At 38.4% G+C, this 22,719-nt stretch overlaps 2 protein-coding genes across 2 annotated transcripts; both read left to right on the plus strand.

Annotated features, from left to right (window-relative positions):
• Positions 1 to 3,616, plus strand: LOC105438090 (ankyrin repeat domain-containing protein 50-like). Its single transcript, XM_030987394.1, has 2 exons — positions 1 to 2,122; positions 3,363 to 3,616. The coding sequence occupies exons 1-2, from the start codon at positions 1 to 3 to the stop codon at positions 3,614 to 3,616; spliced, it is 2,376 nt and encodes a 791-aa protein (XP_030843254.1).
• Positions 3,617 to 15,202: 11,586 nt separating this feature from the next.
• LOC100892526 (ankyrin repeat domain-containing protein 50-like) lies at positions 15,203 to 20,856 on the plus strand. The gene is made up of 8 exons (XM_030987395.1): positions 15,203 to 15,713; positions 16,146 to 16,270; positions 16,340 to 16,456; positions 17,297 to 17,410; positions 18,535 to 18,685; positions 19,840 to 19,941; positions 20,246 to 20,332; positions 20,690 to 20,856. Exons 1-8 carry the CDS (start codon positions 15,203 to 15,205, stop codon positions 20,854 to 20,856), a joined length of 1,374 nt encoding a protein of 457 aa, XP_030843255.1.
• Positions 20,857 to 22,719: the final 1,863 nt, after the last annotated feature.

The following is a 22,719-nucleotide window of genomic DNA, read 5'->3' on the forward strand; positions in this document are numbered from 1 at the left end:
ATGGCGCTGTTTTCAGCAGCAGCAAAAGGAGACGTCCTGAAGATACAATCATTAATCGACTCAGAAGACAAGTTAGAGGATTCGAAAGGATTTGATGTAAACTGCTCGGATGCGTCCGGCAAGACGGCCCTTCACATTGCTTCGGAAAACGGACATTTGGAAACGGTTAAATGGCTTACCAATCTTGGAGCAAAAGTGAATGTGGTCGATGCTTACCTACAGACATCGGTTCACTTATGCTCAAAGAAAGGCCATGTTCATGTGGTGGAGCTGTTAGTGAACCAAGGAGCAGATATCGATGTTGGTGACAAAGATGGGTTTACAGCTCTTCACGTAGCATCATTCAAGGGTCATCTTGATATTGTCAAATACCTTGTTAACAAAGGGGCACAACTTGACAAATGTGACAAAAACGGCAGGACACCCCTGTCTTGTGCTTCCACAGAAGGCGATCTTGAAGTCGTCCAGTATATCGTGGACAAAGGAGCAAGCATTGAAATTGGTGATACAGAGGAAGTTAAAGCTCTTCACATAGCTTCACTCAAGGGTCATCTTGATATTGTCAAATATCTTGTAAGTAAAGGGGCAGACCTGGGGAGACTTGCTAGTAATTACTGGACACCTCTTCACTTTGCATTAGACGGTGGCCATATTGACATTGCAGAGTATCTTTTGACAGAAGGATCCAACATTAACACGTGTGGTAAAGGTGGATGTACAGCTCTACATACTGCATCACAAACTGGTAATATTGATGTAGTGAAATATCTAACCAGACGAGGAGCAGAGCTGGATAGGAGCACTGACGATGGTTGGACCGCACTTAGTTTGGCTTCATTTAGGGGACACCTCGACATTGTCAAAGTTCTCGTTAACGAAGGGGTAGAGGTTGACAAAGCACTCAGGAGTCGGATGACACCCTTGTGTCTTGCAACAGAAGGAGGCCATTTGGGTATTGTCGAGGTCTTGCTGAACGTAGGAGCAAATATTGATAACTGTAATCGAGATGGGTTTACAGCTCTTCACATAGCATCATTCGAGGGTCATTTTGATATTGTCAAATACCTTGTTAGCAAAGGGGCAGAGCTGGAGAGACTTGCTAATGATTACTGGACACCTCTACACCTTGCTTTAGACGGTGGCCATCTTGACATTGCAGAGTACCTTTTGACAGAAGGAGCCAGCATTAACACGTGTGGTACAGGTGGTTGTACAGCTCTACATACTGCTTCACAAACTGGTAATATTGATGGAGTGAAATATCTAACCAGTCAAGGAGCAGAGCTGGATAGGAGCACTGACGTTGGTTGGACCGCACTTAGTTTGGCTTCATTCGGGGGACACCTCGACATTGTCAAAGTTCTCGTTAACAAAGGGGTAGAGGTTGACAAAGCACTCAGGAGTGGGATGACACCCTTGTGTCTTGCAACAGAAGGAGGCCATTTGGGTATTGTCGAGGTCTTGCTGAACGTAGGAGCAAATATTGATAACTGTAATCGAGACGGGTTAACAGCACTCCACATTGCATCGTCCAATGGACGCGTTCGAATAGTTCACCATCTTGTTAATAAAGGGGCAGACCTGAGGAGACTTTCTAACGATAAATGGACACCTTCAGGGCTTGCTTTTAATGGCTGCCATCTGGATATCTATAAATATCTTTTGGATAGAGAAGCAGCAAGGATCGTTAAGCCATCCATTTGGTTTAAAGAGGACCACTTGAACTACCCTCGCAGTACTTCTGGTGGTAAGGCTTTCCCTAGCTATATGCCCCCAAACTCCCGAACGTGCGATCCATACCTTATCAGTCCACAAGACAGCTCTAGCTCCCCGAGGAAGAGTATCACAGAAGAGACAAAGATTATAAGTCTCGACGAGTACAGCATCAAGGTTTCACTTTCACCAGACGATGTGGACAAAGCCACATATATCACAGCAGAAGCGTTGACAACCATTCCACCTGACTTAAACCTGGAAAAAGACGAAGTTATCATCTCAGTTGGGCTCAAGCTATCCCCTCCTGGTCTTCAGTTTAAAACTCCGGTGGAAGTCACGATCTCGCATAGCGCTATTTTCACTAACCCAGACAAGGCAGACATTGTGCTATACACCCGAAGGACTGGTAAGATCTTTCTTTTACTATAGATCCCATAATTCCTTTACCTTCCGTTCCTATTTTTCCCTCTCTTCGTCTAATCTTCTTTAATTCGCTCTTAGGTATATTTGGAATTGAAGGCTTATCGATATACACAAGATAAGCTTATGCCCAAAGTTGTCCTCTTCTTTGTATCGAAATTGTTGAGATGTGGTGGTCTTGTGGATACGTCACCAGACTGCAGATCACAGAATTCTCGGTTAGCGGCACCTCTGGCAAGACATAAATCTCAGTTTGCCACTCTCCACGAATGTGTTAATATGGTTACCCGGCAAAGGTACGTTCCCATCATCATGCCATATTTTATTATGTTCATTACATCGTGATAGAACTTTGAACGCATCGAGACATGTACAGGTCAAGAATGTTGCATAGAGCTTGCGTAGTGCTGCATACAACTTGCATAGCTGCTGCACAAAAATAGCACAGCCGGGCGCGATGAAGAAACAAAATTGTTATTTTTCTTTTATTAGACTGAAGCAACTTTCAATGAAAAACTTTGCGCACAGTGCAGTCTCAGTAAAAGGTCCATATCTACCACTGATTATAGTCGGTAATCAAGCTTTGACCTGAACTTTCAAAGTATGAGAGGTATCGCGATGAAATGATTTAGTGTACATTTCTCATTGTGTTCAAACAAATTGGCGTTGACTGATTAAATTTAAGTGTATTCAATCAGTTAATGTTCTTTGGTCAAACAAGAGAAAAGCGGAAGGGAAAGGGCAAACAAATGTTGTGCTAGTGCAGAGAGCCCCTGACTGCCACGACAAACACATCAGAATTATGACAGAGATCTTCTCAAACAAATAATCCTTCCTATACTATCCTTGGTATCATAATGACCTCAATTCACTGAGTTTTAGTTGATTATCTTCTATTAGAATAGAAATTCGATTAAAATAAAAAATGTTTCAGTGTTTCTGTTTGAATTACTTATAAGTCGCACAGTTCTTACAGCCGCCATTTTCAAGATTCTTGTGGAAAGATCGAAGGGGATTATGAGAATGATTTAATGCATGAAAAAAAATTGATAGCCAATCACCAAAAAGCAATTGACATGTTTTTACGTCATTGATCATGAGCAAACAATGACCCTCCAACAAGGCTCCCCAGTAAACCCGCAAAACTTGCAGAAATATGACAGTATGAGTATGACAGTTGACGTAACAAAATTAACATGGTCCTTTATTTTTTGTTTTCTTGACAGAGTCTGATGAATTTTCAAGGATAATTCCTGCTTCTGACAAAGCTGCTCGGTGTGTAGTCGCAAAGAATTACCTTACTCTGTACTTAGACCATTTCTCGGAATGGTGGATTATCTCCTTAATCAAGAGATACTTCATCGGTAAACGGCTCATCTGTACGCCATACGTTCCCCTGTCAACATCCAGAGACGGCATGAACCCCATCTTGCTCGTCATTAAAGACGACTGCTACGGCATGAAAGGGGTAGTTCTGTAACGAAATAACAGTCCAGTTTATTTCTGGTCCATGTTATGTGTAATGATCTTTTTTTCCATCTCATTTCGTCACGAAACTTTCCAATCTTGCACATCTTATAGTCAATTTCGTATTTGGTCATTCATTTTCAGACTTTTTCCGATCGATTTCATCATTTTGCATCTAACTTCGTCAAAGTCAAATCAAGTTCATCATCCTTGGCTGCTGACGTACATTTTATTGCATGAAACAATTTTGTCAGTTTGCAACCAATTTCTTTAGAGCATCATTCAAATACCTTATCCTACCCCCGGACAATTGCCCCATAGGATATTTGTCCGGGAGGTAGTTGTCCTAGAGGATTGTTTTCGTAGGGGTTAGTTCTCTGTGGGTAGTTGTCCGGGGAGTAAATGTCCGAGGGTAGTTGTCCTAGGGGGTAGTTGTCATGCAGGTAGTTGTCCGGGGGTAGTTGACCAAGGGGGTAGTTGCCCTATGGGGTAGTTGTCTGGGGTAGTTGTCCGGGGGGTAGTCGTCTTAGAGGGTAGTTGCCCTAGGGGGTAGTTGTCCTAGGGATAGTTGTCCCAGGGGTAGTTGACTGGAGGCTGTTATCGAGGTGGTGGATGTCCACGGGGTAGGTGTCCCAGAACCCCTGGTAATTGCTGGCGGCTATTGCAATGCCCTCCGAAAGAACAGCATTAATTATCTCAAAGTTTACTTATCATAATCTCTTATTAGTCTTTCCCCCCAATTATTATCACTATTATTATTGTCACTATTATTTGTTCAATATTGATTCATATGTTCAATCTTTTGCAGGATATCATACAAGAGTACAAGGCAGCCTATCCTGGTGAGCAGTACTGTGTATATTGGAGACAAGGACCCCTACTTGTCAGACATCTGGAAAACGAAGACGAAGTGTCAACACAGGTAAGAATCTCAATATAATTGATACTTTTATTTCCCCCGAAGTAAATTATCCTGACAAACAAATTGTCCGTTTCTTATTAGGCAGGGCCTAATATATATACACTGTCGCTCATAAAGTTGGAATATTTTTGTTTTACCCATTTATACATTCTCAGATTTTATTGAATAATAATTTGCCTGTGTTTGTTTTGCGTGACTGCTAAAGCATGTGTACGCTAATATGCTTATGAACTAGGGGACCTACGCCCTTAAGTCACAAATGACAGTAATGAGGATTAATGCCCCATAAAAGGGCACTAATATGGCACAACAACACGGTTTTGATCCTGGGGCCTCACAGTTATGAGGCCATTGCTTTGTCACTAAACCATGACTGTACGCAGCGGTGGCTTGGTTAGGGGGCAGTTCCCAAAAATTAAAAAAAAAAAAAAAATCAATAATTAATTAAATTTTATCCCGGTCCCCAACAGAAAAAAATCCTCTGTGCGCCAATGCCTTGAGCCATAATGCATGGCCGTACAGAGCATTTTTGTAATGTTGAGTCGATTAATGTTTCATAAAAGTGCACTAATATAGTACATCGATACAATTTTGATCCTGGGGCCTCACAGCTACTAGGCTATTGCTTTGCCACTGAATCATGACTGTACGCAGCGGGGGCTAGGGTAGGGGGCAGCCCCCACAAATAAAAACAAAACAAAGAAAATGCAATAAATTATCAATAATTAGTTGCATTTCCCCCCGATCCCCAACAGGAAAACTCCTGTGTTACCATGCCTTGAACCATAATGCATGGCCGTGTACAGTAATTTTTCCTGTTGGGGACCGGGGAAATGCAATGAATCCACGATAATTTATTGCACTTTGGGGTGTTTTTTGTATGTGGACTGCCCCCTTTGTGTGGACTGCGTACAGTCATGATACAGTGGCAAAGCAATTGCCTCGTAACTGTAAGGCCCCCAGGATCAAAACCGTGTCGATCAGCTATACTAGTGCCCTTTTGTGAGGCATTTATCCTCATTATCGTCAGCTATGACTTAAGGACATGAGAATGTATACTGTTATCTAGATCTATTAGGAATAAATCATCGTCAAAATTATTCCACAAATTGGGTTAAAAAGTAATATTCCACCTTCATGAACACAGTGTCTTATTACGTGGTCTTGATGAGGTTACTTGGTTCTCGTTATAATATTATTTTAGGAAAAACGATTCAAACATGGGCCATAGGGGTTAGGCTCGACTAGCACATGTGCTATTATCTGGCCCCTTTTACCAACCAAAAGTTTCTCTTCTTGTATATGTAAATTATTGTATGAAATGTATTGCTGTTGGTAAATAAATCAAATCAATCAATTGAATTCATGGTATCACTGTTATATTAGAATGTACCATGGCACAATTCCTTTAACTTCGTAGGATGTTAATTGATGGTTATCTCTGATTTTCTTAGGAACTTGAAGTACGTGCTTTCTTTGACATGACGACCAATCGGATGCCGTTCGCTCTTCAGTCACGTGAACAAATAGTATCCGGAGTTCTCGTCACGCTCATCTTGAAGCAAACAATCACGAAGCGTATCGCCTTCAAAGTACTGTACAACGGTAATATCAAGGGCATGAATTCCTTTGGGGAGGGGGTGGCTTAAAGACCTACACTAGCAGAGAAAGTGTATTCTTGTGCAGTTCCAGGAATGATTATTTCCTGAGCTTCGGAGAGAAAAACATCAGATTTAACACAATCATAACATTCCACAAACATTATTTCTTTCTTTTTAGGCGTTTTAAATAAGTTGTGTAAGAAAGACGTTAATCACAGAATGTGGAGAAACAGGGTATGAAACACTGAAACGGATGGCTCAAGACCGAGAAACTTGGAGAGACACTTGATATAACATTTTGACTGGGTCACTGAACCTGTCATAAACTGACAGATCACTATTGATGATGAAGAAAGACGTGAGATTTTACGAATTCAAAAAACGCATTTTTATTTAAAAAAGCTCCTGAAAAAAAAAATATTTACCAGTTTTGTCGATCCTGGTATCATTTTTTCATGTGATATGATTCTACTACTGTTGGTACTAGTGAATTTGACCAATATCATTGGAACTATGCTAGTCCGTTTATTTAGGGCCACCCTCTATTATGTACATTATTTTGTACGTGCAATGCTATACAGTTCATTTGGTGTAGCAAAAGTACCATGGCAAGTCACTCCAATTTGGAATAATAATCATTTTAGGCTAATCGGTTCTCATCACGTTGATATCATGTATTCACAATTCAGATATGCCGCATGAAAATCCAATTGCCCAATCAACTACGACAGGAACTGCATCGTCCAAAGGCAAAGCTAAACCAACTGATGTTGTACGGGGAACATCTAAATGTAAGATTAGAAAAATAAGTATTAATACTATTGTTCCCCTTTCAATGGGATGTGCTTGTTACAAGTTAAAGTTAAACTTTAAGTGTAATTTCAAGTTCATTGATACAAATCCACAAGGAACAACAATACATTAGGACAAAATACATGCATCGGTACACAATACATACATTAGATCAGAATACACCTAATAAACCGGTACACGGGTGTAAGGAAATTAAAGTTAATTAAAGTTTAAAATAATTTAAAGTACATGAAACAATGTCCATATTTTGAGACAATTTGAACAACATCGACAAAATTACATTGTAAGGAGGCACACAGAAGCTTTTAATCTTGCGATTTACTCTAATGAGTGCAAGATGAAAAACTTGTTTGTATTTGTGCTATTCTGATTTGATTGATTATTGTATTTTCAGCATCTCAGCTCCCCGAAGAGCAGACAAGAAGCGAGCATCATCTTGAAACGATGGGTTCGCCATCACCTGAGCCTGCAGACACAAAGGGTAAGACTATGGCCCAAGGAGCGGTTCTAGAGGAATACATGTGTATGTTTATTTGTAGTTTTTTTTTTTTTTTTTTTTTTTTTTGGGGGGGGGGCAGGATGGGGAGGGGGGATAGCAGGGGGTGGGGTCTTCTATCATTCATGTTGTACATGTGCTTCTTATTTGGGGAAGAGAGAGGCATTAGAACCGCCACCGCGGTCAATATTCTTGAATTTAGTCTTTGTTTTAGATATTATTTAATGTTCAATCACTGTATTTTTATACCGTATAATTTTACTCTGTAAATTGAACTATTTCTTTTTTTTTGCTACATGTCCAATGATTTTATCTCAATCATTTTAAACACCCAAACTAATACAATATAATCCGAGGGTCGACTTGCGATATATAACGGATCAGTCAGAGTTCTTAACAACACAGGGCGAAGTCTGGTTTTAATCATGTTCTAAAAGCTTTTTTTACGTTTCTTTTCTCAGATGAAAGTATTTCAGATGAAAGTAGTCCTACTGAAGTCCGTACAAGGCCTAGGCCATTAACTCCATCATCGATAGAGTCACCGCCATGTGAACAAGCCTACCAAGTCACACATGACTTTGTAACAGAGACAGAGACAGTTGGTAAGGATCTGAAAGATAAAGTCGTGTTTAAGGCTCTGTAACAACACAAATGTCAATTGTACCTCCAAAAAATTAAGCTTATCTCCTCAATCAATCGTAACTTTAAGGTGACATTTGATGTTATGTTACAGATATTGACGAACGAAATCCTTTGGCAAAACATTATTGTTTATAATTAGGCTACACTCGATCCATGTGTAATAAGTGGGCAGGCTACCTTAAACGGTTGCTAGAATGTAACCGGGGTAATAATATCTAAAGCCCTTGAGAAGCGCATTATTGTGATATACGCTTATTTCCTTTACATGCTCTACGGAAATTTGAACGATGTAATTGATTAATACGTCATATCATCTTTTTGTTCGTTTTGATTTACGCTCCGACATCATCGACTGAGCCCGTCTATTCGGTAGAGTCTGCAGCAGAGGGGGCAATAGGAGTCTTAGCCCCACCAGCATGGTTTAATGTGGTTTCATCATTTTCTAAAACTTTTGTTTGTTTACGTTGCTTTATTTCAGACGGAAGTAGTCCTACTGAAGTCCTTATAAGACCTAGCCCTTTGATTTCACCAGCAGAGTCACTGTCACGGGAACATGCCTACCGAGTCACACATGATTTTGTAACAGAGACAGTAGCCCCACCAGCGTGTGCGGCAAACGTTGTCCATAAATTGGTTCCAGGACTTTCAGCCGACCAAATGCGCCCGCGTTCTGGGGACGTCTATAATATTATGGTTATCAACAATCCCCAAGGGAATAATCCTCAAGGAAATACTGTTGCCTCTCCCCCTGTTCCAATTGCTTCCATAGTACCTCCTATGCTACAGCATGAGCTGCGTTGCCGGTTGAACAGAGAAAGCCCAGTTTTTGATGACTGGAGGGGTCTTGCCAATGAGCTGGGACTTGGAGACTACATACAATCACTGGAGCAGTGCAAGAATCCGACTGAAGAACTACTCGTTCTTGCTGAGAGTCAAAAAAAGATTCAGAACCTTGGGTGCTTGGCTAAGGCGTTCGAACGCATGAATCGTGGGGATTGCCAAGAGCTCTGCGAGAACCATGCGCTTGAGAGAACAAAGTCAGCTGATCCTCGGAAGGATCAAATGGAAGATGATGACACTGACATCAGTGATTAGGGAACAGACTCGATCTGTTCGATATCACCCTTTAATTCAGGGTCTATGTCTCTTTATTCTATGAAGATAGCACTATATGGTTTTTGTAATCTACCAACTACCTGTCATTTGTTTTTAACAAACCAAATCATTAGATTAGCTCAAAACATATTAAAATTATACTATAAGGTCCGTATTCTCCGAATTCATTTAAGTCCTATCCAGGGTCTAAAATAATGTTTGAAAAAAAACTTAGATCTCTGCCCAATTTTCTTTCTAAAACCACTTTTTTGACAAAAGTCTAAATCCAGCGTAGGGTTAAAATATGAGAACAATTCGGGCCTATAAAATTGACCAAACATTAGTTAAAGAAATGTTTGTTGGGTAAATTATTACTACCCAATATGGCGTAAACCTTATTCAATTTTAAGTACATTATACCAATTAGTGTGTAAACTTTTACCCACTTGTAATATGCTTCGCTGCATCAAGATTATTATATTGCTTGCTTTTACAGGAACGAAGAAGTGAGATTCACTCTAGGCATATTCATCGATTTTATGAAAGCAATTTTGACACCATTAATCTAAATATACTGCTAGCAAAACTCTCTAATCACGGCAATCGAGTTTAATCTTTTTTATGGTTTAAGGACTATCTTAGTAACAGATCTAGATTGTTCAATGTGGTTAAATGTTATCCATAAGATATAAGGTAAGATGTGGTGTTCCACAAGGATCGGTACTAGGGCCAACTCTGTTTGTATGTATATAATTGATCTGCCATCAGTAGCTGATTACTTCAAATTGCGGCTGTTTGCCGAATATTCTAATATAATTCATTCTTTTCCAGCTCACCAGGGCAAAATTAATGAGGATGAAGTAATGAAAAACACACAGAAAAATTGTTGCATTGCTAAAAAAATACTCAATTCAATGAAAACGTATTCCACGTTGATAAGTAGAAAGAGGTATTAAATGGTAAACTGGACAAAGCTGGAGAGGAAATTAAAGAGGTTGATGTTGCCACTTATGATAGAAATCTACCATGGAATAGTCATATTCGTTATGTAAATCAGTGAATCAGGATTGCAACATTTCATTCCTAGGCGTACTTTGACATTATCCATTATCATATAAAACGTGGATAAAACCACACAGGTGAGGGGAAGCAATATTAAGAAGCATATTGAAAAAGGCAGTTCATGCTTTTTTTATTTAGAGAGTAAAGAACTTATACAGCTCCACTACTTTCATGTTTGATCTGTTTAATAACAGTTTGCCTCATATTTTTTATAGATTACTGTGATATTCTAGAGTATAGCTACTCCACAAGGCACGCAGAAGGTGGACAATTACGTCTGCCAAAATTTAGAACGACACATGGTCGATTTTCATTGTCTCTTGTGGTTAGTTACTTGATTACCTATAATGTCAGATTCGGTTTACAACACATTTGTTACACAAATCATGAATAAAAAATCCATGCAAATAGTCTGTATGTGTACAAAAATTATATTTCGTATCATCAGTTTGTATCTTGTAAGACATTGTTAAAGTTATATATTTTTATAGTATTGATTGCAATAGTAAATGAATTTCTACGTTTTTGTTTTTGTTTTGTTTTCTGAAGGTTACGTGTTTAAAATTCATTGTTTAGCTGTAAGGCGTTAGGGTCAACTAGCACATATGCTATTATCCGCCCATTTTACCAACCAATATTTTCTCTTCTTGTACATATAAATATTGTTGTATGAAATGAATAGTACTTATTTGCTGTTTGTAAATAAATAAATCAATACAAAAATATAATAAAAATAATAAACATTGACAGGATTGTAACCAGAAAAGTGATGTACATGTTTATTGAAGTGAATTAACATCAACTCAAATCACATAAAATGAAATGAATTCAACATTTGAAAGTATCTAGAAGGAACCATAGGTGTTAAATTGAATATTTTGTTTCAGATAATTAAAACAATTAGCTCCTGTGGCCAGGAGCAAGACAATACCAGCGATTTTATTGCCTTTCATATGCGAGTATCCTTTTTTTTTAATGTCATTAAAAAACAATATATATATATGAGAGAGACAAAAGCTTTATAAAGAAGACAACTATTAAAGGAAGGAAGAAATCTGCCAAATTAAAGGGGATCCCTCATAAAAAACTGAACATTATTACGTTTTGCGTACTGGGATCCTTCTCATTCAAACGTTTATTACAATGGGGTTCGTCTTTTATGTTATCTTTATTCGACGTTTATCCTTCTTCATACTTATCAAACTGTTTATTTATACTTTATGTACATATATATTTTTAATTGCTTTGGATTAATTGAAATTTTATGTATATCATGATGATATTCTTTATAGATAGGTATGATAGGCGCTCCTTTGTTATAAAGTTCATTAAGTTTGTGTGAAAGCAGAAAAATAAGAAACTCATGATTGCAAACGTTTGAATAAATCGGTCAAATAATAAAGCAGTTATAAATGTTTGAAAAATGATATCTCTAAATCTATATGCGAATCTCAAATTGGCAATTGGGTCAATGGATTGTGATGAATTCGTGGACAATTCTTGTTTGTTGTGTACAAAAATATCATTATTTTCTGTTTTTCTCGTTAGTGCCTTCTTCCATGGGGCACTCCTACATACAATGTATTATGGATAGCATATTTTATTATGTATTTTATATGAAATGTGTTTATATTTGTGTTTGAAATAAATTGAATCGAATTAAATTGAATAAATTGTGAGAATCTCAGTTTGAAAAGAAATTACATATTTGCACACCCAGTGACTTAGAATACCATTCATTCAAAAAGGGCATTGAATGGAACGCGGTCCTATACAGAGTGAGTCAGAAAAAATGTCCCACTTTTTAAAAGTTCTAATGTTTGAAGTATGAATATTTAATCATGGGTTTCATGATATGTCTTGATAGAGTTATCCTCCTAGTACATTTAGGTACCATTTTCATTTGAATCTCTGCATGCATGACTGAACATCAGACAATCTTTACAAGACTGCCAGATCTCACTTGCGCCAAATGACCGGGTGAGGAAATAAAACAGTGCATTGAATAAAGACAGTTAGACAGACACACACACACACACGCACACACCAGACGGACACGCACACACACATGCATGCACACACACGCACACACGCATACACAGCACACACCTTGACAATTGTTTCATAATTTCCCCTTTTCTGATTAAGCAATGATTTTTTATCAAGATCGCTGAATGTTTAAGTGGCATATACCCTGACAATATTTCCCTTAAGTACAAATTCACTACCACCATCATGTCATCACCATCATCATTGTCATCATTTTAATCTTCTTCATCATCTTCATCATCATGAAGCACAACATCCGCCAATACGCACCAAGAGGACAGCGGCCAATCAACTTTTCCCTAACCCTCTGGCAGTCTTTGTTCAAAACACTATTTTATTCCTCACCCAGCTACTTGGCGCAAGTCAGATCTGGCAGTCTTGTAAAGAATGTCTGATGTTCAGTCTTACATGCAGAGATTCAAATGTAAATGGTACCTAAATGTACTGGGAGGATAACTCTATCAAGATATATCATGAAATCAACGATTAAATATTTATACTTTAAACAATACCACTTTTACAAATTTGGACATTTTTTTCTGACTCTCTCTGTAGAGCTCTCAATGCTTCATCAGTCACGAGTTTCATACACAAATAATTTTGGCAGAAAGAGAATAAATTGCTGAGATTATTACATGTATCATGCGTGTGTGTATTTGACAACAAAGTGAACGCTAATCAGTATACGCTCTTAGAATTAAATTGCATGTAGGTAGCTGCTGGTTGTTTTAGAGAATTACCCGATTCTTGGCAATGATTTTAGAAATTCAGCGCCACAGGATTTTGAACATTCTAGGGGCAATATATATTTCATACCATAAAGCAATACACGTTTGGGTGATATTCTGAAAACTTCAGACTTTCAGAATACTGAATAAGAGGTATGTTAAGGGTATTTCAACACACAAAAGAACCTTCAGCAACGACTTTCTCGGAGCCAGTACTCCAGTTTGTATACAATTTGGTATGGGCAGACTTAGGTTATTTTGTACAGAAGTTAGAATATCTGTGGATGTTTGAGGCGATTTGAACCATGTCCTAATTACGAACTGGTCTACACTTTATTTTACACAGACCGATTTAATTGTTGATGTTTATGTGTGACCAATCCTTTCTCACCTTATATCTCAATCAAACAAATAAGACCGCTACCAGACTACTCATCACGAAAAAATATCCTCCTATTATACTTATCTCATTTCCCCTACCCGTATTATACAAATCCCCTTCAAATTCATGCAAAAACTCTAGCCTTTGTAACACCTTTCCTCGTACTGGTAGATATATATTTGTATGTATCATAATTTCTAAACCCTGTTAAATAACTTTTATTAGCATGTATCTCCTGATTTAATCTGAAATTAAAGAAAGAACCTTAAAATCTAAATGTGAATTAATCAACCCAAGAACACCTTTACTTTGTAAAGTACTATCATGACTGAAATACCAACTCTCATCCCACATTAAACTACATATATCTTATCAGAAGTACTGTATGTTTCTAGCAACACAATATCTGCATTAAGTAATCCTTACACTAAGTAAATATCTGAGATCTTTTGTTCTTTCCGCCCCCGATTCATTTTACATTTATAAAAAAGAAAATTTCAAGAAAGAGATAGTTTTTCAAAATCCATTACTATAACAATGATTTATTTTGAACACTTTGGAGGAAAGTGACACCACAATAACAAACCATAATATTGTCTTCTTCATGGATTAGAAAATAAAGGTGATATTTAAGCAGTTGAAGTCTACCGAAAAAGATCCTCGAAGAAAAATAGAAGTAAACCTTATTCTTGTAATACGTACTACGACAAATTTATACAAAGACATCCACACCCAGACCAGACCAGACAACCAATTACATTATCCACAGAGGCCAAAAAAGGATGTTTGAACTTGTTGGAGTCGGTACAAAGTCGGTTTGCCAGTGTGACCAGGGTATTAATCATACCTCGAAAACCGACTTCTTAGCGATTCGGGGCAATGTTATAGTGTGTCTGGTCTGTTGTTGGTCTGGCATCTTCTGTCAGTTGAACCACCCATGAATCAAAATTTGTCTATTTTATTTCAGAACTGATTCTCAAAAGCGAGGATTTTAGTTCATCTTCTTTACTTACGAAATTCTATGTATGAATTCAATATGAGAATAATGAAAGTTATACATTTTAAACAAAGGGTTCGAGTATGAAGTGCATATGTACACTGAGAGAGGCGAATAATAAGCACTCTGTTAGCATCTTATAATGCTTATTATTGATGGAGATAATACTGACAAATTTGGTTTATATTCTGCCCATTCTAGATAAATGAAGTGGTACTCTGTATCAACCTATTACATCATTACACAGTCATGTAGAGTGTTAAAGAAAAGTGATCTTATAGGTGGAATTCTTTATCATTCTCTGTCCCTTTCGTCTTTCTCTCTTTTTCCTGTTTTCTCTCATATTTCATATCGTTGTGTGCATGTGTGTGTACGTTGGTTTTCGTTTGTGTGTGTGATGGATTGGCAGGGGGCACGTCATCCAAGCACTGGTTATGAATGAGGCGTAATACAATATTGATCCGCCATGTTTTTTTTTCTTTAACGCAAATCTGAAACCAGGTATATTTCAGGCCCCGTAAATAGAGAAAAATGGCAAGGCAATAGTTCTGTATTGTTGCAATACACTGTACAGTAATGTAGTCGGACTTCTGAAGCCGAATATGGATATGAATGCAAAGTCCAATTTACAGAATGCTTTCATATAATCACGCTTGATTGCTCCTCAGAATAGTGCAAATAAATAACGCTACTAAAGGGGTAAGGGCTAATTTAAACAGTAGTTCAATGTCAAATGACAATATGCGACATGCTGTTTGGAGAGCACGGTAGTATATACGAGAAAAACGTAGTGGGTGTGAATTACGTTTAATATGGCGCTGTTTTCAGCAGCAGCAATAGGAGACGTCCAGAAGATACAATCATTAATCGTCTCAGAAGACAAGTCAGAGGATTCGGGAGGAGTCGATGTAAACTGCTCGGATGCGTCTGGCAAGACGGCCCTCCACATTGCTTCGGAAAACGGACATTTGCAAACGGTTAAATGCCTAACCAATCTTGGAGCAAAATTGAATGTGGTCGATGCTAACCTACAGACATCGGTTCACTTATGCTCACAGAACGGCCATCTTCATGTGGTAGAGCTGTTAGTAAACGAAGGAGCAGATATTGATGTTGGTGAAAAAGATGGGTTTACAGCTCTGCACATAGCATCATTTAATGGTCATGTTGATATTGTCAAATATCTCGTCAGTAAAGGGGCAGACCTGGGGAGACTAGCTAATGATTACTGGACACCTCTACACCTTGCATTAGACGGTGGTCATCTTGACATTGCAGAGTACCTTTTGACAGAAGGAGCCAACATTAACACTTCTGGTAAAGGTGGGTGTACAGCTCTACTTACTGCTGCACAAACTGGTAATATTGATGGAGTGAAATATATAACCAGTCAAGGAGCAGAGCTGGATAGGAGCACTGACGATGGTTGGACCGCACTTAGTCTGGCCTCATTTGGGGGACACCTTGAAATTGTCAAAGTTCTCGTTAACGAAGGGGTAGAGGTTGACAAAGCACTCAGGAGCGGGATGACACCCTTGTGTCTTGCAACAAAAAGAGGCCATCTTGGTATTATCGAGGTCTTACTGAACGTAGGAGCAAATATTGATAACTGTAATCGAGATGGGTTAACAGCACTCCACATAGCATCACTCAAGGGTCATCTGGATATTGTCAAATACCTTGTTAGCAAAGGGGCACAGCTTGACAAATGTGACAAAAACCACAGGACATCCTTGTCTTTTGCTTCTCAAGAAGGCCATCTTGAAGTCGTCCAGTATATCGTTGACAAAGGAGCAGGCATTGAAATTGGCGATAAAGATGGGCTTACGGGTCTTCACATAGCATCAGTCAAGGGTCATGTTGATATTGTCAAATACCTTGTTAGCAAAGGGGCACAGCTTGACAAATGTGACAAAGCTGACATGACACCCTTGTCTTGTGCTTCTCAGGAAGGCCATCTTGAAGTCGTCGAGTATATCGTGAACAAAGGAGCAGGCACTGAAGCTGGTGATAAAGATGGGGTTACAGCTCTTCACATAGCATTACTTAAGGGTCATGTTGATATTGTAAAATACCTTGTTAGGAAAGTGGCGGACCTGGGGAGATTTGCGACTGATTACTGGACATCTTCTCGCCTTCACAAAGCAATTATGACAAAGTCCGTTATGCCATTCGTTGGTAGACGGCTCATCTGTACGCCGTATGTTCCCCTGTCAACATCCAGAGACGCCATAAACTACATCTTGCTCGTAATCAAAGACGACTTCTGCGGCCTGAAAGAGGTAGATTTATCATGATTTAACAGTTCGGTATATTTTTGGCGCCAGTTATGGGTATTAATCTTCTTTTTTTCTTCATTCAATTTCGTCTCAGAACTTCCTAATTTTGCACATATCGTAGTCAATTTCGTATTTGGTCATTCACTTTCAGACTTTGTCCAATCGATTTCATCATTTTGCATCCAATTTCGTGTAAAGTCAAGTTCGTCACCCTAACCACTAACGTACAATTGCATGAATCAATTCACAACCAATATTAAGAAATCCCAGATCTAATAATTCCAACTAGATTTTCACATCTTGAAGTAAATGATCAGTTCGAGAATCATAAAAGATTCATCACCCATTTTGTGTGGAGGTGTCGTGGTATTTTTTATTTATTAACTTGACTCTGAATCCAAGGGTTGAGAGTTCAAATGCCAGCCCGGCGCTAACGTTCATTGACAAGACAATAACCCATATTTGCAACCCATGTCTATCTGAGTACCTGGCAATTGATGTAGTATACTTCAGTGCCCTCTGGAAGAACAGCATTATTGCAATGATTGCATTATTATTATTATTATTACTATTATTGTCATTATTATATTGTCAATATGGATCCACATAATGTTCAACCTTTTGCAGGATACCATACAAGAGTACAGGGTAGCCTTTCCTGGTGAGCAATACTGTGTATATTGGGGACAAGGACCCCTACTTGTCAGACATCTGGAAAATGGAGACGAAGTGTCAACACAGGTAAGAATCTCAACATAAATGATACTGTTTTTTCTTGTTTAAATTATCCTGACATACAATCGTCGGCCACTAATTATGCAAGGCATTATAAATATTTTCTACATTACCATTGACACGGGCTAGAGCTTTCTTAATCAACACTGAACTGATGAACTTTCTGCCTTAGTGTCTGTTCAGAGCCATCTTTTCACATAATATAGATGGCTCTGGTTCTGTTCATTGCACAGCGCCATCTCATGGTCAATTTGCCATCATTGTGTAATCACCAGTTCACGGTTAGCACATTACTGCAATGACCCCGAATATCCACAGATCTTCAAAACATGAAGAGGTCCCACTTTGTACATTTTGAAATAATCACTCCTACAGCGATGGAGGTGCTACATAAATAGCCTTTGTTTCCCCTTTTCAAAGAATACTTCCACCTGTGTATCATGGAGTGCATAAATGAATAATGATTACATAACTTTCATAAGCACGTATCCAGTATTTTGTCTCCGTGTATTTCACAATTTGTTCTGCAATGACCTTTATCTGCTCATGCTCAGACTGCAACCGTGAACTGGCTTATTCCTTGTTTCCGCTTCGCAGACAGAGGGCTCGAAGCGATAACCATATCATCCCAGCCATTTACAGGCCAATACTGCTACAGCTGACCCGAGATGGCGCTACATGGGAGTTAGCTGTATTGCTTCTAGAAGGCCTCCACTGTCTATTTATTAAGACATACGGGGGTGTGCCGCTCTAATGGGTAACTTTTCACAAAAAAATCCCTAAACATTGGTCCCACTTTTTACAAAAAATACAAAATTTGCAAAATTTCCAGGTGTTTGCAAACAGCTGAAAAACACCCGAAGAACACCCACAAATTTGTAAAAGGGGGTCTTTTTCCGAGAAAAATGACCCAAAATGACCCCTAATAATGGGTATGGGTTTCGAGTCTGGAGCGGCACACCTCGTCCAAACCAATTCTGAGTATCCCCCCCCCCCGGGAATATTCGTTTAGAAACTAATTTCAAACATGGGCCTTAATTCATTGTATCAATTTTAGATTAGAATGAACCGTGGCACAATTCCTATAACTTCGTATGGTGTTAATTAATGGTTATCCTTGATTTTCTTAGGAACTTAAAGAGTGTGCTTTGTTTGACATGAGGACCCATCGGATGTCGTTCAATCTTCAACCACGTGAACAAATAGTATCCAGAGTTCGCGTCACTCTTATCTTGAAGCAAAAACTCACGAAGAGTATCGTCTTTCCAGTAATATACAACGGTAATATCAAGGGCGTGAATTCCTTTAGGAGTATAATATCAGTGCTGGTGAAGAAAATCATATTCTAGTGCAGTTTCAAGAATGGTTATTTGTCTGAGCTTCGGACAAGCTGTAACATATCGTCAGATTTAACACAAACATAACATTCCAAAACATTATTTCTCTCTCTTCAGGCGTTCGGCATGGCTCGTGTAAGAAAGATATGGGAAATTATACGAATTTTTAAAACGCATTTTTATTGATACTGGACAAAATGCTCCCGAAAACAAAAACAAACTTTTTAAACCGGTTTTTTCGATCCTGGTATCATTTTGTCATGTGAACAGTATACAAATATTCACTGCTCATGAGGATGATGGTGGGAACTATCACTCCCAAGGTGGTGTTTACACCGGCCCTTCTATCACCCCCGAGGCGAAGCCGAGGGGGTGATAGAAGGGCCGGTGTGAACACCACCGAGGGAGTGGTAGTTCCCACCATCATCCGATTACAGAGCAGTCCATATTTGTTTTATATACCTCATCCTTTTCATTGATTCATGATTAGGTCTAGCTGTAGGTCTAGATCTAGCTCTAAAAACAGGAAACGAGATCAAGAGGAATTTACTAACCCAAATAAGAAAAATACAACATCAAGTCCAAGGCAAGAGTATTGAATTCCTACGCGCTGCGCGTAACCGCGCGATTGCGGTAGCCTAGCAACTCAAACAAATTTGTGTGCGCAACTAAGTCGCGGGAGGGGTTAGGGGTCCTATCCCAGGGTTTGATAGTAGCTATCAACCCCTCTGACGTAATGATACTTGATAGATCGAAATGCTCCTTGACATGTGATATAGTCTTGACCAATCAGTGAATGACAATCTATGTATGAGGTATATAATTTCTACTACTGCTGGTACCAGTGAATTTGACCCCCATCATTGACAGTATGCTAGTCCGTTCGTTTTGGGCCACCCTTTAGGCCTATACATTATACATACGAATACATTATGTTTATAATTGTATATATATTAAATGTACATTATTTGTATGTGCAACGCTAAACATTTCATTTAGTGTAGCAAAAGCACAATGAAAAGTGGCTCCAATTTGGAAAAATTATCATTTTAGGATAAACGCTTCTCATCACGTTTATACCATGAATTCACAATTTAGATGTGCCGGATGCCAATCCAATTGCCCAATCAACTCTGACAGGATCTGCATCGTCCAAAGGCAAAGCTGAACCAACTGATGTTGGACGGGGAACATCCAAATGTAAGATTTACAAAATGTATTTTCTTTTTTGTTGTTTTTGCTTTGTATGTTTCATACACAAACTTTTTGATATGCAGGGCATCGTTTCATGAAACCGAAATGGCTATGAGTGAAAAACGTGTGTAAAAACTAATACGTTTTCTAAAAACGTGTGTAAAAAAATAATACGTTTTCAATGGGATGTTGGCAAGCTTTTTGCTTTCAATAATGTCCTTATTTTGTAAAGAGACAATTTTTAAAAATTCGAAAAAATTTGATTCTGATTTGATTCTGATTTGATCTTGATTGAATATTGCATTTTCAGCATCTCACCTCTCTGAAGAGCTGACGAGAAGCGAGCACCATCTTGAAACGATAGGTTCAACATCACCTGAGCCTGCAGACACAGAGGGTAAGACTATGACCATTGTGGCTTCAGGATCGGTTCTGGAGGGGGAGAGATTGGGCTCTCGAACTGCTACTACGGCCTTTATTATTGAAATTGGCCTTTGTTTTAAATATCCTTTAAGGTAGGCCTATTATCAATCTATTTTTATACCGTATAATTTTTATTCTGTAAAATTTCATTTCTTTGCTACATGTTCCATGATATTATCTCAATGATATCAATAAACCAAACTAATACAATGTAATTCGAGGGTCGACTTGCGATAGATAATGGATCAGTCAGAGCTCTTTTCAGCATAAGTCGGGGTCTGGTTTAATCATTTCATAAAACTTTTTTTTGTTTTACGTTGCTTTATTTCAGACGGAAGTAGTCATACTGATGTCTTTACACGTCCTAGGCCGTTGACTTCGCCATCGATAGAGTCACCGTCCAGTGAACATGCCTACCAGGTCACACATGATTTGGTAACAGAAACAGGAGCAATTGGTAAGGAATTGAAAGACAAAGTCGTGTTCTGGGCTCTGTAATAACAAATAAGTCAATTGTATCTCCCCAAAAAATATTTTTTCTCCTTAATCAATCGTAACTTTAAGATGATTAGTTACTGACATTTAATTTCATGTTACAGACAGAATCGAACGAACATCCTTTGTAAAATTATTAATTTATATATGCTACGCTCGACGCAGGCATGTGAAATAAGTTGGCAGGCTACCTGAAACGATTGCTGGCACTTAACCGGGGTAATAATATCTAAAGTCCTTTAGAAGCTCATATACAGTACGTCCCACAATAAACGAAACCGAGAATTATTGATATTTCATCATAACTTAATTGACATAACTTAAATAAATGACACATATTTGTCAAGCTTAGATTCTCCTTTCTCATTTGATGCAACTCATATGATGTATATTTCACGCATGAGTGATTAAAAACAATTTGTAGAGAGGAAACCAAAGATTCATTTAGCGGGCGGTATCTGAATTTCAAAGAGAAAATCACACTTATAGAAAGTTCAATTTCTGCCCTTTCATATGAGACCTCAATCAGGAAAAATGGGCCAGGAATAACTAAGTCCTGTTCGTTTAAAGTTATGCTTCCATTTCCATAATTTGATTAATCGAATTCATTTCCACTGGCTGCCTGCCGTAGCAAAAAACAGAGTTTACAAAAGACTTAACTCCGTTCCGTTGACGATCAGACATGCACATATAAGACGAAAGACTTGATGCGTGGCTGATCGTCAACGAAACGGAGTTAAGTCTTTTGTCAACTCTTTTTGTTGCTTCGGCAGGCAGCCAGTGAAAACGAATTCGTTTAATCAAATTATGGGAATGCAAGCATTACCTTTAAAAAAAGACTTTGTTATTTCTGGCTCATTTTTCCTGATTGAGGTTTCATATAACAGGGCAGGAAATGAATTTTCTAGAAATGTGATTTTCTCTTTGAAATTCAGACACCGCCCGCCAAATGACTTTTTGGTTTCCTTTTGTCAAATTGTTTTGTATCACTCATGCGTGAAAAATGCATCATATGAGTTGATGAAAAGATGATTAGTACTACAAAATCAGAGAATAGCATTGAAAAGAGCCATAACTTAAGCTTTTCGACTTGCACTCATCAGAGTAAAACGCAAGAATGAAACAGAAACAGAAAACGGCTGGCATAAGTCTAAGTTACCGTTACCTTTGACAGCCAATCAGGGCTCGTTATATTCGCGCCTTGTTTCCTTTTAGTTTCCGTTTATATTGTTCGATTTCGGCTTTCTGTTTCATTCTTGCGTTTTACTCTGATGAGTGCAAGTCGAAGAACTTAAGCTATGGCTCTCTTCAATGCCGTTCTCGTATGAGTTGCATCACATGAAAAAAGAGGATCTAAGCTTTACAAATATGTGTCATTTATTAATTATAATTGTGATTAGGTTATGATAAAACATCGATAATCCTCGGTTAAATTTTTTCTGGGACGCACTGTATATATAAACTGTTGGTCATAATGGTGGAATAATTTTGTTTTACTCCAATTTATGGGATGATTTTGACAATGATTTCTTCCTAACAGATCTGGATAATAGTATACATTCTCAAATTGTATTGAATAATAATTTGTGAGTGTTTGTTTTTCATGACTGCTAAATCATGTGTGTGCTACTATGCTAATCAACTAGTGGACCTACGTCCTTAAGTCATAACTGACAGTAATGAGGAGTAATGCCTCACAAAAGGGCACTAATATAGCTGATCGACGCGGTTTTTATTCTGGGGCCTCACAGTTACGAGGCCATTGTTTAGCCACTGAATCATGTCTGTACGCAGCGGGGGCTAGGGTACGTCGCCGCCCCCACAAATACAAAAAAAAAAAAAAATGCAAGAAATTATCAATAGTTT

The sequence above is a fragment of the Strongylocentrotus purpuratus genome, unplaced genomic scaffold, assembly GCF_000002235.5.
Source record: "Strongylocentrotus purpuratus isolate Spur 01 unplaced genomic scaffold, Spur_5.0 spur5_scaffold_16, whole genome shotgun sequence".
NCBI lineage: Eukaryota > Metazoa > Echinodermata > Echinoidea > Camarodonta > Strongylocentrotidae > Strongylocentrotus > Strongylocentrotus purpuratus.